Source organism: Palaemon carinicauda, chromosome 16 (genome assembly GCF_036898095.1).
Source record: "Palaemon carinicauda isolate YSFRI2023 chromosome 16, ASM3689809v2, whole genome shotgun sequence".
Classification (NCBI taxonomy): domain Eukaryota; kingdom Metazoa; phylum Arthropoda; class Malacostraca; order Decapoda; family Palaemonidae; genus Palaemon; species Palaemon carinicauda.
The window spans coordinates 33,629,111-33,641,216 of record NC_090740.1 but is presented as its reverse complement, the minus strand read 5'-3'; the positions used below and the strand labels follow the sequence as shown (position 1 = coordinate 33,641,216).

Genomic DNA, 12,106 nt, shown 5'->3' with positions numbered 1-12,106 from the left:
GATGTCTTGTCTTGAAGAGCCATAATTTGTGTGACTGTAGGATCAAGCCGAGTGTAGGGGAGATGGAGAACGCTTCATGTTCTATTTTCTCTTTATTACATGCAGGTGAAGGTCACTGCAAATAATATCTATAGTTAGTACAAAGAAAATGAAATCATGGGCCCTGTCGCACTACAAATTATAGATAACATTCAATGATTAAATTAACATAACGTACCACAAATTTTATCCCCTTGGCGGAGTTTTATGGAATCCAGAGTAACAATAAAAAGTTGAGTAAGTTAGTATGATAAAAACAGCAAATCAATCTATTCCACTTGTGGATGAGTTACGTTGTTCAGGTCCGATTGGCAGAGTCTAAAGTTAAGTCTAATCTTCCTGACTGGGTAGTGTATGGAACAAGTAGCACCGTCCTTTGTGACAGGGCTTCAGGATCTCAGTTTCCTCGTGACAGCAATCTTCTGTCGTAAATCCTTTTTAGTAACGTCCACAGTGCTTGAAACTACACCAGTTACTGACAAATGGCCTACCAAAGTCACACGTAAACTTTCGTTCCTCCAACTTGAGGAAATTTGGGACAAACTGTCTGTAACAACCTAAATGCCTATCAGGCACTTAACCTAAATGTCTAATCGGCATTTACACCCTCCTCCGTGTAATCACCCTGATTGCACCAAAAATCAATGCACATGAAAGTATTCATTCCTTAAAACTAATCTAGTTCTAAACATAATAACAACACTTTCACTGAATTACATTTAGTATGGCTGGCTTAGTTAGATCAGCCTAGAAAAAAAAAAATTAGTGGGAAGAAAAGAAAGGAAGTGAGCTAAGGAGGTAGTGGATGCTCAGTTCCTCACTTTAGTATAGTACTAGCCTTCACATTTTCCATATCATAACCACGTCAGGATGTATTGCAACAAGAAATGGACCCAAATGCAGGTTTCCTCTTCTGAAATAAAGATGCTTTTGATCTCAGTTTTCAGCTTCCAAAACCAAAATTAGTTTTGAAATGGGTCAAGTCATCAGATTTCCATTCGATATGATGGAAACTGAACATACCAAACCATCTGCTGAAGGCTTCACTTATGTTACTATAGCCAAAGGCTATTTATGCCGGGGTTGTGATGGATCATTTAATAGAATAACATCACCTGGCTTGACGTTCCTTTTTCTTAAAAACCACTTTTGTCGCTCCTGTAATCTTTGCAAATATTCTTATGACCATCTACCCCAAAATATGTCTGCAAGATACTGAATCTGCTTCCACTTACTATGAAGTGAAGTATCACTTCTGTGGACTGGAACATGTCCCTCTTTCATTGTTAGTAAATGATTGGGAGTTATAGGTAGAGCATCCCCCATATCATTTCGACAGGTTGTTAAAGGTCTGTTATTAACAATACTTTCAACGTCACAAAATAGGGTACGCAAGGCTTCATCTGTGAGAGGTTTTTCATTTAATAAAGATGTAAGTACTCCCCAGACTGTTCGAATTTGACATTCCCAAACACCACCGTGGTGAGATGCATAAGGAGTGTTAAAAATCCATCTTATGTTCTCCTTCAACAGTTCGTCACCAACTCTCGTATGGTCCTAGGCTTGAAAGTCTTTATCTAAACCTTTATGACCTCCCTTGAAATTGGTACCACAATCTGAACGTAAAATTCTTACAGGGCCTCTTCTAGCAATGAATCTGCGTAGTTCTGAAATAAATGAAGATGTGGACATATCTTCTAACATTTCTAAATGGATAGCTTTGATAGTAAGGCATACAAAAATGAGACCATACCGTTTCACCTGGCCCCGACCACATTTAGTGTAAAAGGGGCCAAAACAATCTAGTCCAGTATTTGTAAAGGGAGGTTCATAACAGTTTAGTTGGTGTTTGGTAAATCTGCCATTTGCTGCTGAAGCATAGGAGCTTTCAATTTCCTCCATTCAATACATTGCGATAGAACCCTTCTTACTGCCTTACTTCCTCTAACAACCCAGTATTTACTTCTCAGCTGGCTAAAAACATAAGTTGGTCCCATGTGTCCGACCCTCTTATGAATATCTCTTATCATAAGATCTGTGAAATGATCCTTACTAGGTAAGATGACTGGGTGCCTTGAAGAAAATGGAAGAGTTGCCATAGAAAGTCTACCACCGACTCTCAATACACATTCCATGTCCACAAATGGTTTCAACTTCTGTAAGCTATTCAACTTTAACTCTTTTTGCTGAGAAACCATAACTATTTCAGTCCCATAATGACAAGATTGTACATATTTAGCCGACCTAAATTCAGCTTCATCCAGATCATCTGGTGTTAATTCTTTGACAAAATCTCTCTTCAGGATAAATCGACAGAATTTTAACAAGTATACCACAGTCTTTTTCAGTTTATATAAATCTGAAAAACTACAGACTAAATCTGCCACAGAGTCGCTACTAATTCGAGATGTATTTATGTCAAAATATTTGTCCTCTAGGTTTATGGGACATACAGGCCATTCAGATGGGGGGGATGATAAAAAAACTAGGGCCTCTCAACCACATGTCAGACTGTTTTCCTCTGCTTGCATGGTCTGCTGGGTTGACTTCTGAGGGTACGTAACGCCACTGTTTTACAAGGGTAAGTTCCTTTATTTTGGTCACTGTTTGTAACAAAGGTCTGTTATTTTGCAGAATCATTATTCAAATATTTTAGAACAGTAGTGCTATCTGTCCAAATTGTTATCTCTTCCAACTCTACTGTCAAGGCTTCTGTAAGCTTACCGTAAACTTCTACAGCCAAAGTTGCTGCGGAAAGCTCAAGTCTCGGAATGAATACTTGCTTTAAAGGACAGACCCTTGCCTTAGCGAACAAAAAGCGTACAGCATTGTTAGATTTTAAATAAGCTACAATAACATAGCCCTTCAAGCTGGCATTACAAAACAAATGTAACTGCAAACTTTCTGACCTACGTATGACATTTCTCTGCACTGAGACCTTAATCTTCTCATTTGGGCCTAACCACTTCCTGATGCGTCGCCTCAGATCATCAGTAAAGGGCTCATCCCATTTAAGACCTTGTCTACACGTTTCTTGTAGTATAGCTTTTCCTTCAAAAATAAAAGGGGCAGCGAACCCTAGTGGATCATATTTAGCTGCAATTTCTCTTAAAAGTTCCCTTGTTGTGTGAATTTCACATGGGAGTTTGAAGGAAACAAATAACTCATTTAGTTCCACATACCAATTGATACTGAGCACTTTCTGTGGTAGCAATTTTGAGTTATGGTCAAGGAATTTTATCATGTCTACTTCAAAGGCCTGTCTTGGCATTGTGTTAATTATTTCCCTTGATGACGTTACATATTTAGTCAAGTAGAAACCCCCAAGGCTGCACAATTCTCTTGTACGCTTAGCAATCTGTGCCAGTTCATTTTCGTCGTCATGAGCCTTCAAGTTGTCGTCAACATAAAAGTTATTTAAAACATTATCTTTCACTGCCTGGTCAAAGGAACTTGCGTTAACCTGAACCGTTCTCTGCAAAGCGTATGTTGCTACACTAGGAGAACTCTCTGCTCCAAACAGGTGCACGCACAGTCTGTAAGTGTCTGGTCTTTTAGATATGTTGCCATTTTCCCACCAAAAATAACGCAAATAATCACGGTCTGAAACTGGAACCTTAACTTGATAAAACATCTTTTCTATATCAGCCATATAACAGAATTTTCCATGTCTGTAACTCAACAAAACCAGAAGTAACTTTGTCACCAAGTCTGGACCCTGAAGTAATAAATCATTTAGTGATATGCCATCACTAATGGCCGCAGTCATGTACTACACACACTTTCTTCTTTTGGGGGTGTTTTACTCCAAAGTTTGGTATATAGCAGTCATAACCTGTAATTTCACACTCTGGAACTTTAATTGCAAAATAGTTTTTGACTATGTCTGCCATGAAACTAGCGTATTCGTCTTTGTAGTTGGAGTCTTTGGAAAACTTTGTCTCCAAAGCTTTCAAGCGAATGCGTGGCATTCTAGTACTCTTTGGTAGTGGTTTTCGTATCTTAAAAGGTAAGGGGATCTCATAGTGAGAGTCAGCAAACTTGCATCCGTTTGAAACTATGTCTAACCACCTAATATCATCCTGTGAGTAAGGAGGTTTTGAGCAATGGAGATCTTTAAATTCCCTGTTGTACAACTCTACTAACGAATCTTTCACTTCCATCAGTACAATACTGGTTTTATTAATCCTAATGGAAGTTGTGGAGCAGTTAATTGGCAAGCCACACACCATCCGTCCTATTTTAGTTCTAATGCCGTATGGACCCTCGTGACTAGTTGAGTGAACAATCTCCCAGGGTTTCATAACTTGAGGAACATTGTTGCCAATCATCATTCTTACCTCACCATCAAATAGAGGCAAATCTAGGTTGCTTAAATGTGGCCAGCTTTTGAGCTGGTCCATTGTTACAACATCAAGTGCTGAAGCAGGTATAGAGTCTATTGTAAATACTGGTGGTAAAGATACGTAGTTCTGACAGTCTACGTCACTAACTATTAACTTCTCAATAATGTGACTGTTGATTGCTACAGCTTGGGGAAGAATAATGAATACATTCAGCTCTATGTGTTTATTGCTGTCACAGAGAGACTTTGTAAAATATGAGGCAGTACTTCCTGTATCTAAAAAGGCATAGGTTTTAACACTTTTCCCTGTTGGGGCGTGTACTTGAATAGGTACCACGTTCATTCTAAGCACTTCTGTCAAACTGAATAGATCCAACAGTAGTCTCTGTCTGATGGTTATCAGGCTTTGGCTCGGACTTTGGCTCATTTTTATGCAAGAGTGTGTTATGCTCTCCTTTGCAGATGCTACAGATTCGTTTCTGTCTACACACCCTTGCAGTATAATTATGGGCAGTGCAGTTGAAACAGAGGTTTTTATTCTTTAAAAATAAGATGCGATACTCATAACTTTTTGACAGGAGTGTTTTGCTTTTGTCTAAAAAGTGGTTCCCTTCACAAAACCAGCACCTAATTTTGCTCATATCAATCGCGCTACATGCTAAATGAGCTTTGCCAGTACTACCCGATGTTTTTTTATAGCTGTCATCCCTTTACTTTGCAGAAAACTGAGCCCTTCCATTAATCAGGTTATTTTCAATTCGAGCTTCAGTTTCAATGAACTCTACTAGGTCAGAAAATTCAACTATCTGGCTACTCTCTATAAGATAGTCTACCTTCCTTCTCCATTTTTCTTGCATATAAAATTGCATCTTTGCCATGATAGATCACATTGTCTTTGGATGGTCAACCTCTTTCGCACCGCTCAGAGTAGAGATTGCATTTTTACAGTTTGAGAGAAGAATTGCAAATTCGTCCAGCTTGGAGACATCTTCAGCCTTAATTTGAGGGAAATTAAGAATCGGATCTATGTAAGAGGCTGAAATTATTTCCGAATTGCCATAGCGCTTTTGCAACTGCTCATGTGTCCTCCTGTAGCCCTGTTTTGCAGGCATGTGCATACAAGCCTTCACTATTTCTAATGGTTTGCGCAATGTATATTGGCTCAAGTAATAGAGTTTCTCTTCCTCACAAGTTAGCTTGTCACTTATTACACAGTCAAATGCTTTTAGAAAAGATGTGAATTGTGTATAATCTCCACCGAATTTTTTAATTTCGGTCTTAGTCATCAAGCTTTTCATAATAAATGAAACTAGTGTTTTCAGGATTTCATTTGAAGAGTCTGGGATTGAAGATAGATCACTTTTAGATTTAACAGATTCAGGCTTCGATTCTTTACTAGAGGCGACAGACTCTGCAACAATCTCTTCTGCATTGGCCTCATTGGCTAGGTAAACTCTCTCCTTTGCTTTGGTCTCTATTAAAGCAAGTTCAAGCTGAAGCCGTTCTTCCCTCTGCTCCATCTGCAACTTCTCCATTTCCATTTTCTGCATCTGTACCATCATCTTCATTCTGGCCTCCAGTGCAGCCTTCTTGGCAGATTCCCTTACCCTCTCAGATTTGAGAGATGAGCCTCTACTCCTGTTAGATGAACTATCGTTTGGATGGATATTATCTGGCATAATATTTGGGGTAACTAATTCCTGGGAGCCCTCATTAAAGGGTCTTGCATTAAAGACACTATACTGTAGACCAATATCATCTGCCTTATGTCTCTCAAACTCTATTTCCTTATCTCTGACAAACTCTTCTATGTCCATGCCTTCCAAAGCTAGCTTATTTGTCAATCTAGCGCATAATTTGCTCCTGACACCAGAAGGCGACAAACCCTTCTGTTGCAATAGACTCTTTAGCTGTTGAACTATCAACTTCTCCATTATAAGCTATTCACAATGTTTAAGTACAAAAAAAAAAAATCATAGATATAACACAATCTATAAAACATTAAAATTGAAGAAAAATCTTCAGGAACTCATTATAGAGAGGGAATCAAAATATCACATCCAATTAATCCCTTAGTCACTTTGAATTATTTGGGTTCGTAAACAAATGAAATTGGGGAAAAAATGCTCTTGTAAACCTCACAGCAACAAAGTTTGTATTTCTTCTTTCTAGTCAAAACGTAAAGTCAACGTAATATGAGTTACCAAGAGGGAGCCATGAGCCATATGCCATTAAAGACCAAACATCAGATTAGCAGCTTTCACCTACTAACTATACAATAAATTTGAAAAGTTATTTAAATTAATTGGATAACCTAAAGGAAAATATGTGTATTTGACATTAAAATACTGTTTTCAAATCTACATTACTCAACTCAGGAATTCCGCCCAAGGCTGCTGCTGCTTATCCATTCTTCACCTTCAATCATCAAATCCAATCACCAACCATAACTCTTGATGTCTTGTCTTGAAGAGCCATAATTTGTGTGACTGTAGGATCAAGCCGAGTGTAGGGGAGATGGAGAACGCTTCATGTTCTATTTTCTCTTTATTACATGCAGGTGAAGGTCACTGCAAATAATATCTATAGTTAGTACAAAGAAAATGAAATCATGGGCCCTGTCGCACTACAAATTATAGATAACATTCAATGATTAAATTAACATAACGTACCACAAATTTTATCCCCTTGGCGGAGTTTTATGGAATCCAGAGTAACAATAAAAAGTTGAGTAAGTTAGTATGATAAAAACAGCAAATCAATCTATTCCACTTGTGGATGAGTTACGTTGTTCAGGTCCGATTGGCAGAGTCTAAAGTTAAGTCTAATCTTCCTGACTGGGTAGTGTATGGAACAAGTAGCACCGTCCTTTGTGACAGGGCTTCAGGATCTCAGTTTCCTCGTGACAGCAATCTTCTGTCGTAAATCCTTTTTAGTAACGTCCACAGTGCTTGAAACTACACCAGTTACTGACAAATGGCCTACCAAAGTCACACGTAAACTTTCGTTCCTCCAACTTGAGGAAATTTGGGACAAACTGTCTGTCACAACCTAAATGCCTATCAGGCACTTAATCTAAATGTCTAATCGGCATTTATATATATATATATATATATATATATATATATATATATATATATATATATATACATACAGTAGATACCATGTTGCACTACTATCAGTTTATGATCAAATGGAGTTTAGGATTTTCATGAACTAGAATGATGAAGAGATTAATAAATTAAAGATTTAGATTTTTATAAAATGGAAAACAAAATTATAAAAATAACAGACAATGAAAGACTTTAGATTAAATTATTTTCACCTCGCCAACCTCTACGACCTATTCTCATAGCCGTTACGATTTAGGGGGCGTGAACTTACCGGATATGGCCCCGTTGATAAAAATCAATTTAGAGGAACTGAATAAGTCAACGACTAACAGCCAAAAGGTACTTCCGATGGGGCGCGGACATAGTGATGCGTATTTACGGAAGTTTTGTGGTTAACTCTGGCGACCCTTGCGAGGGCCGACGAGTTCCGTGTGAGAGATATATTTGTGCGCCATTTTTTTTCGGGATGATTTCTCTTCAAGTGCACAGCCACGTATATGGAGCCCTATTAAGTGCCTTTGATTTTTTTTTATTACCCTAAAAAATGAACTTGTGGTTAATGTTCTTGCCTCACAAAAAGAAACCAAATATTACTGAAACTTGCTTCAAATCGGGTGTACTCGTATGTTGAAATACAGTTTTAATGCAATTTTTTTAGTTGATATTGTCGGCGAAATAAGGCTACGTTTAGAGACTTTTTCCTGAAGGACTAATCACCATTGGCCGAGGAAAATAGTAGCTTATTCGTTTGTAGACTATACATTTGATGCACTCAGAAGCTAAAAATGATTTTGTGTAATTGATATCGTATTCTAAAAGATTTCTGTCGAGCATTATCATGATTTTAACGAAAAGACTCAACATGGATATCAGATGTTGAAACATGAAGTCAGGAGATTTAATAAGACAATTATAAGACGAGTATCTCTGCTGTGCTTAAGTAATATATTTTCTTTTGAGTTATTTACGATTCAAGCTTTTATATCATATCACTGTGAGAACTGGCAAACCTTTAAGAAAAATGTTCCCATAAAAAGTTAAATGAGAACTAAACTCTTGATTCGCACAGTCCAAGCTCACAAAGCATCTGTGGTGTCAAGATGAACACGAGGAAGGAAGGAAGTGGCCGGAAAAATGTCGATGTTGAAAAAGGAAGAGGACATGCATAGAGAGGAAGGGAGGATGTGGCTTAAACCACATTAAAAATGTGAACGGATTTTTAATGAGATGAAAACCGCATACCGCGGAGTCTGGCTGTGTCTGTTTGTGTGCTGAAAGATCACCCAAACATTTCAACCGGGGGTAATTAATCGAATGCGTATTGTCAATGGGGGAAACTTTTACCTCGACTTTTATTTAATCTTTATTGGCTCCTTTTGTTCAAGGAGACATCGAGATTTTCAGGAAAACCGCCAAACTTCCCATCCACCTCTTTATGCCTTATATCGGTAACTTCTCTTTTACTGTTAATTGCATAGAAACAGCGGTAAGAGTTTTTCTCTTTGCAGTGCTCGGTTCCCTTTGTGTTTATATTTTGCCAGCCACAACCGATTCACCATTGGCGATCTGCGCACCATCTCTTCGTAGTCGTCATAATCGTGGGAATGGAGTCAACTCCAGGAAACTGTTTGAGGTTTATTGTTTGGAAATAGTTGGCCAGAGAGGGAAAGAGTGACTTCAGTTATTATTAGGGGATCTATTGAAGGGAATAATTTTATTCAATGGTGGACTTATCTTCACATCAACATACTGTATAGTCGGGTAATATTTTCTCATGCCATCTGCATCTCATTAGTGGCCCTTAGATTGGCGAATCCTAGGTACTCCAATTGAATTTCTTTGCGGTTGTTTTTAACGCTGAGAATTCTTAGAACAAATGAATGCTTATAGAGTAAACTGTATAGGTAAATTAACAACTATCAATACAAATTATTTAAGGATATCCGATTTATATTAATCTATTGGAGCTGTGAATGATGGACAGACTATCTAAATATTCAACTGATTTGGGCGGACTCATATTGGACGTCAGATAAACATGGTATTACTATATGCATAGCAAGAGCCTCATTAACACCAAGTATTCATTACATTCCAAACGAGTTTAGCTGTTTCCCAGTGGAAACATTGATATTCAAAAGGGAATAAATAAGAAAATTTCTCTTTCCAAGTGAAATTCAAACTTTAAGTAGTTTAGAAATTGTCATGTTTCTAAACTATTATGAGTTTGAATTTGACTGGCGAAATCTAACCGAGGCCCTTTGCGTCAATAGGAGTAGGAGGAGATGATGATGAGTAGTTTAGAAAGTGAAGTTAGTACATGATACATCGGAAGGTAAGAAATTATTTCATTTTATACACGGTTCTTGAAATGAATCCATCATCGCTATAATTGGAAAATAAGTAACTTTATCGTTTTATGGAATATATTATACTTGTTGTACATAATGTAAAACACGTGCATACATTTATACTGTATATAGGTAAATACACTTTAACTCGCACACATATACCTCTCGGATATAGAATAGGACATAAGACAGCAATTTCACCCCCAATCTTTCTAACGTCCAACACCCAGAAAGGGTAAAAGGTCCTATGAAAAATGATATGATATATATCTATATATACATGCTTATTTATATATATATATATATATATATATATATATATATATATATATATATATATATATATATATATATATATACATATATACATATATATATATATATATATATATATATATATATATATATATATATATGTATATATATAGAATATAAATATATTTTATATATTTGTGCTTAAGAGAAGGGTAACAGGTAATGGCTTATAAGATGAGAGATAAAGTGAAGCAAGAATGCTAATTTCACATTTATCTTAATTTTCTTCTTGATGCTTTATATCAAGTAAAAATTCCACTTAGGCTCTTAATATATGATATAGAAAAGGGCCTAATAATGATATCCATTCCTGTACCAGAAATCTTTAATTGTGGTAGCATATTAGAAACGTACCTGTCTCGCAATATGTTAGACTGGAGTTGGAGCTCTGTTCAAGCCCTATAGTTTATGTTAGTATGTGCAAGCTCACCATGCTTGTGAGCTAGTGTTGTGGGGGGGGGGGGGGATGAGCCTCTAGGTCTACTTGCCGAATCATCAGCAATTGTTTGGGCCTTCCTGGTTCTCGCTCGATTGGAGAGGCGCTTATAGGTGCTGATCATGCGTATATATGGCTGGGCTGTAGAGCATTGCCCTGATCCTTTATTTGCCACTCATGAGTGACTTTGAAATATTTAGGGAACTGGCATTTAACTCAGTAATAATAATAATAATAATAATAATAATAATAATAATAATAATAATAATTACAGATACATTGTGATCATGTTTATGATGAAGAAAATTAAGTCATCAAATGATTCATTCATGCATGTTTTCCCGAGGTATCATATTACTCGTAACAAGCATCGTGAGTAACGTAGGTCCAACCCTCGCCGTAACAGTAACTCCAAAGTAACTGCCGGGTAACATGACTGGTAAATGAGGTGCCTGGTCATGTCCCGGTCTCACCTATCACCCCCTTTTGTACCACTTCTTCTGCCGACGTCTCAGTTCAACAACGTCCCGTTTTTTCTCATGTCCTGCGGTTCCCATACCTCTGTAGACCTTGCCTCGTAATAAGTTTTTTTTTTTTTTTTTTTTTTTTTTTTTTTGAGAGTGCCATGTTTCGTGACATGTCCCGAATAATTTTCTTGTTAATAATTTATTTTTTTTATTTCCGACAGCTGTTAGGGGTATTCTGAAGCTGCTGATGTTTTTTAATGGGCCTTCAGAGGTATTTTATTTTCATTTCAGACTGCCTTGAAAAGGGGTATCATTTTGGTTCTCTGTTATTTAAATGGTATTTTTACTTTCGATTTTACAATATTTTGTTTTATATCCCATGAAGGAATATCCTTTTAATATAATGAAAGACAAGTTAGTTAGCAGCATTTTATTTAGATTGCCCTTACAATTCTTAATTTGAATATCAAAATATAGGAATCCACTATTGATGGCATTTGTGGACTATGAAGAAGCATTTGATAGTGTGAACCAGCCAATTATGTGGAGAGTTCTGCGTTATTATGGAGTTCCTCATAAATATATAAATTTGATTAAGTCTGTTCATGAGCATACTAATTGCAAAGTTAATGTTAGTGGAGTCCTATCAAATGAATTTCCAGTGAACAGTGGAGTTCTCTAAGGGAATGTGTTGTCACCTATGTAGTTTGTAATGCATAGAACAGTTGGAGATGGTGGAGAAGGATTGGACTGGATTGGCAGTAGGAAGTTAGCTGACCTAGAGTATGCTAATGACGCTGTTCTTATTAGCAGAACACCACAGGATTTGAAATGCTTGTTTATCAGAATGTATGAATTATCGCACGAGGTTGGGCTGAAGATAAATAGAAGAAAGACAGAGTTGATGAGAACGGAATATGCAATGGAAGATGAAATATCATTGGAAAGAGAAAGGATTAATGACGTAGAATCATTTAAATATTTAGGAACTATGATCTATAATATAGGGTCTTTAGAGTTGGGGTTTAATGAAAGATTGA

General features: G+C 37.0%; 1 protein-coding gene across 1 annotated transcript; it reads right to left on the bottom strand.

The window, feature by feature from the left end:
* Window positions 1–1,877: 1,877 nt before the first annotated feature.
* On the bottom strand, window positions 1,878–3,673 carry LOC137655250 (uncharacterized). The gene is made up of 2 exons (XM_068389134.1): window positions 2,864–3,673; window positions 1,878–2,336 (listed from the first exon to the last, which is right to left on the bottom strand). Exons 1-2 carry the CDS (start codon window positions 3,671–3,673, stop codon window positions 1,878–1,880), a joined length of 1,269 nt encoding a protein of 422 aa, XP_068245235.1.
* Between the last annotated feature and the right edge of the window lie 8,433 nt (window positions 3,674–12,106).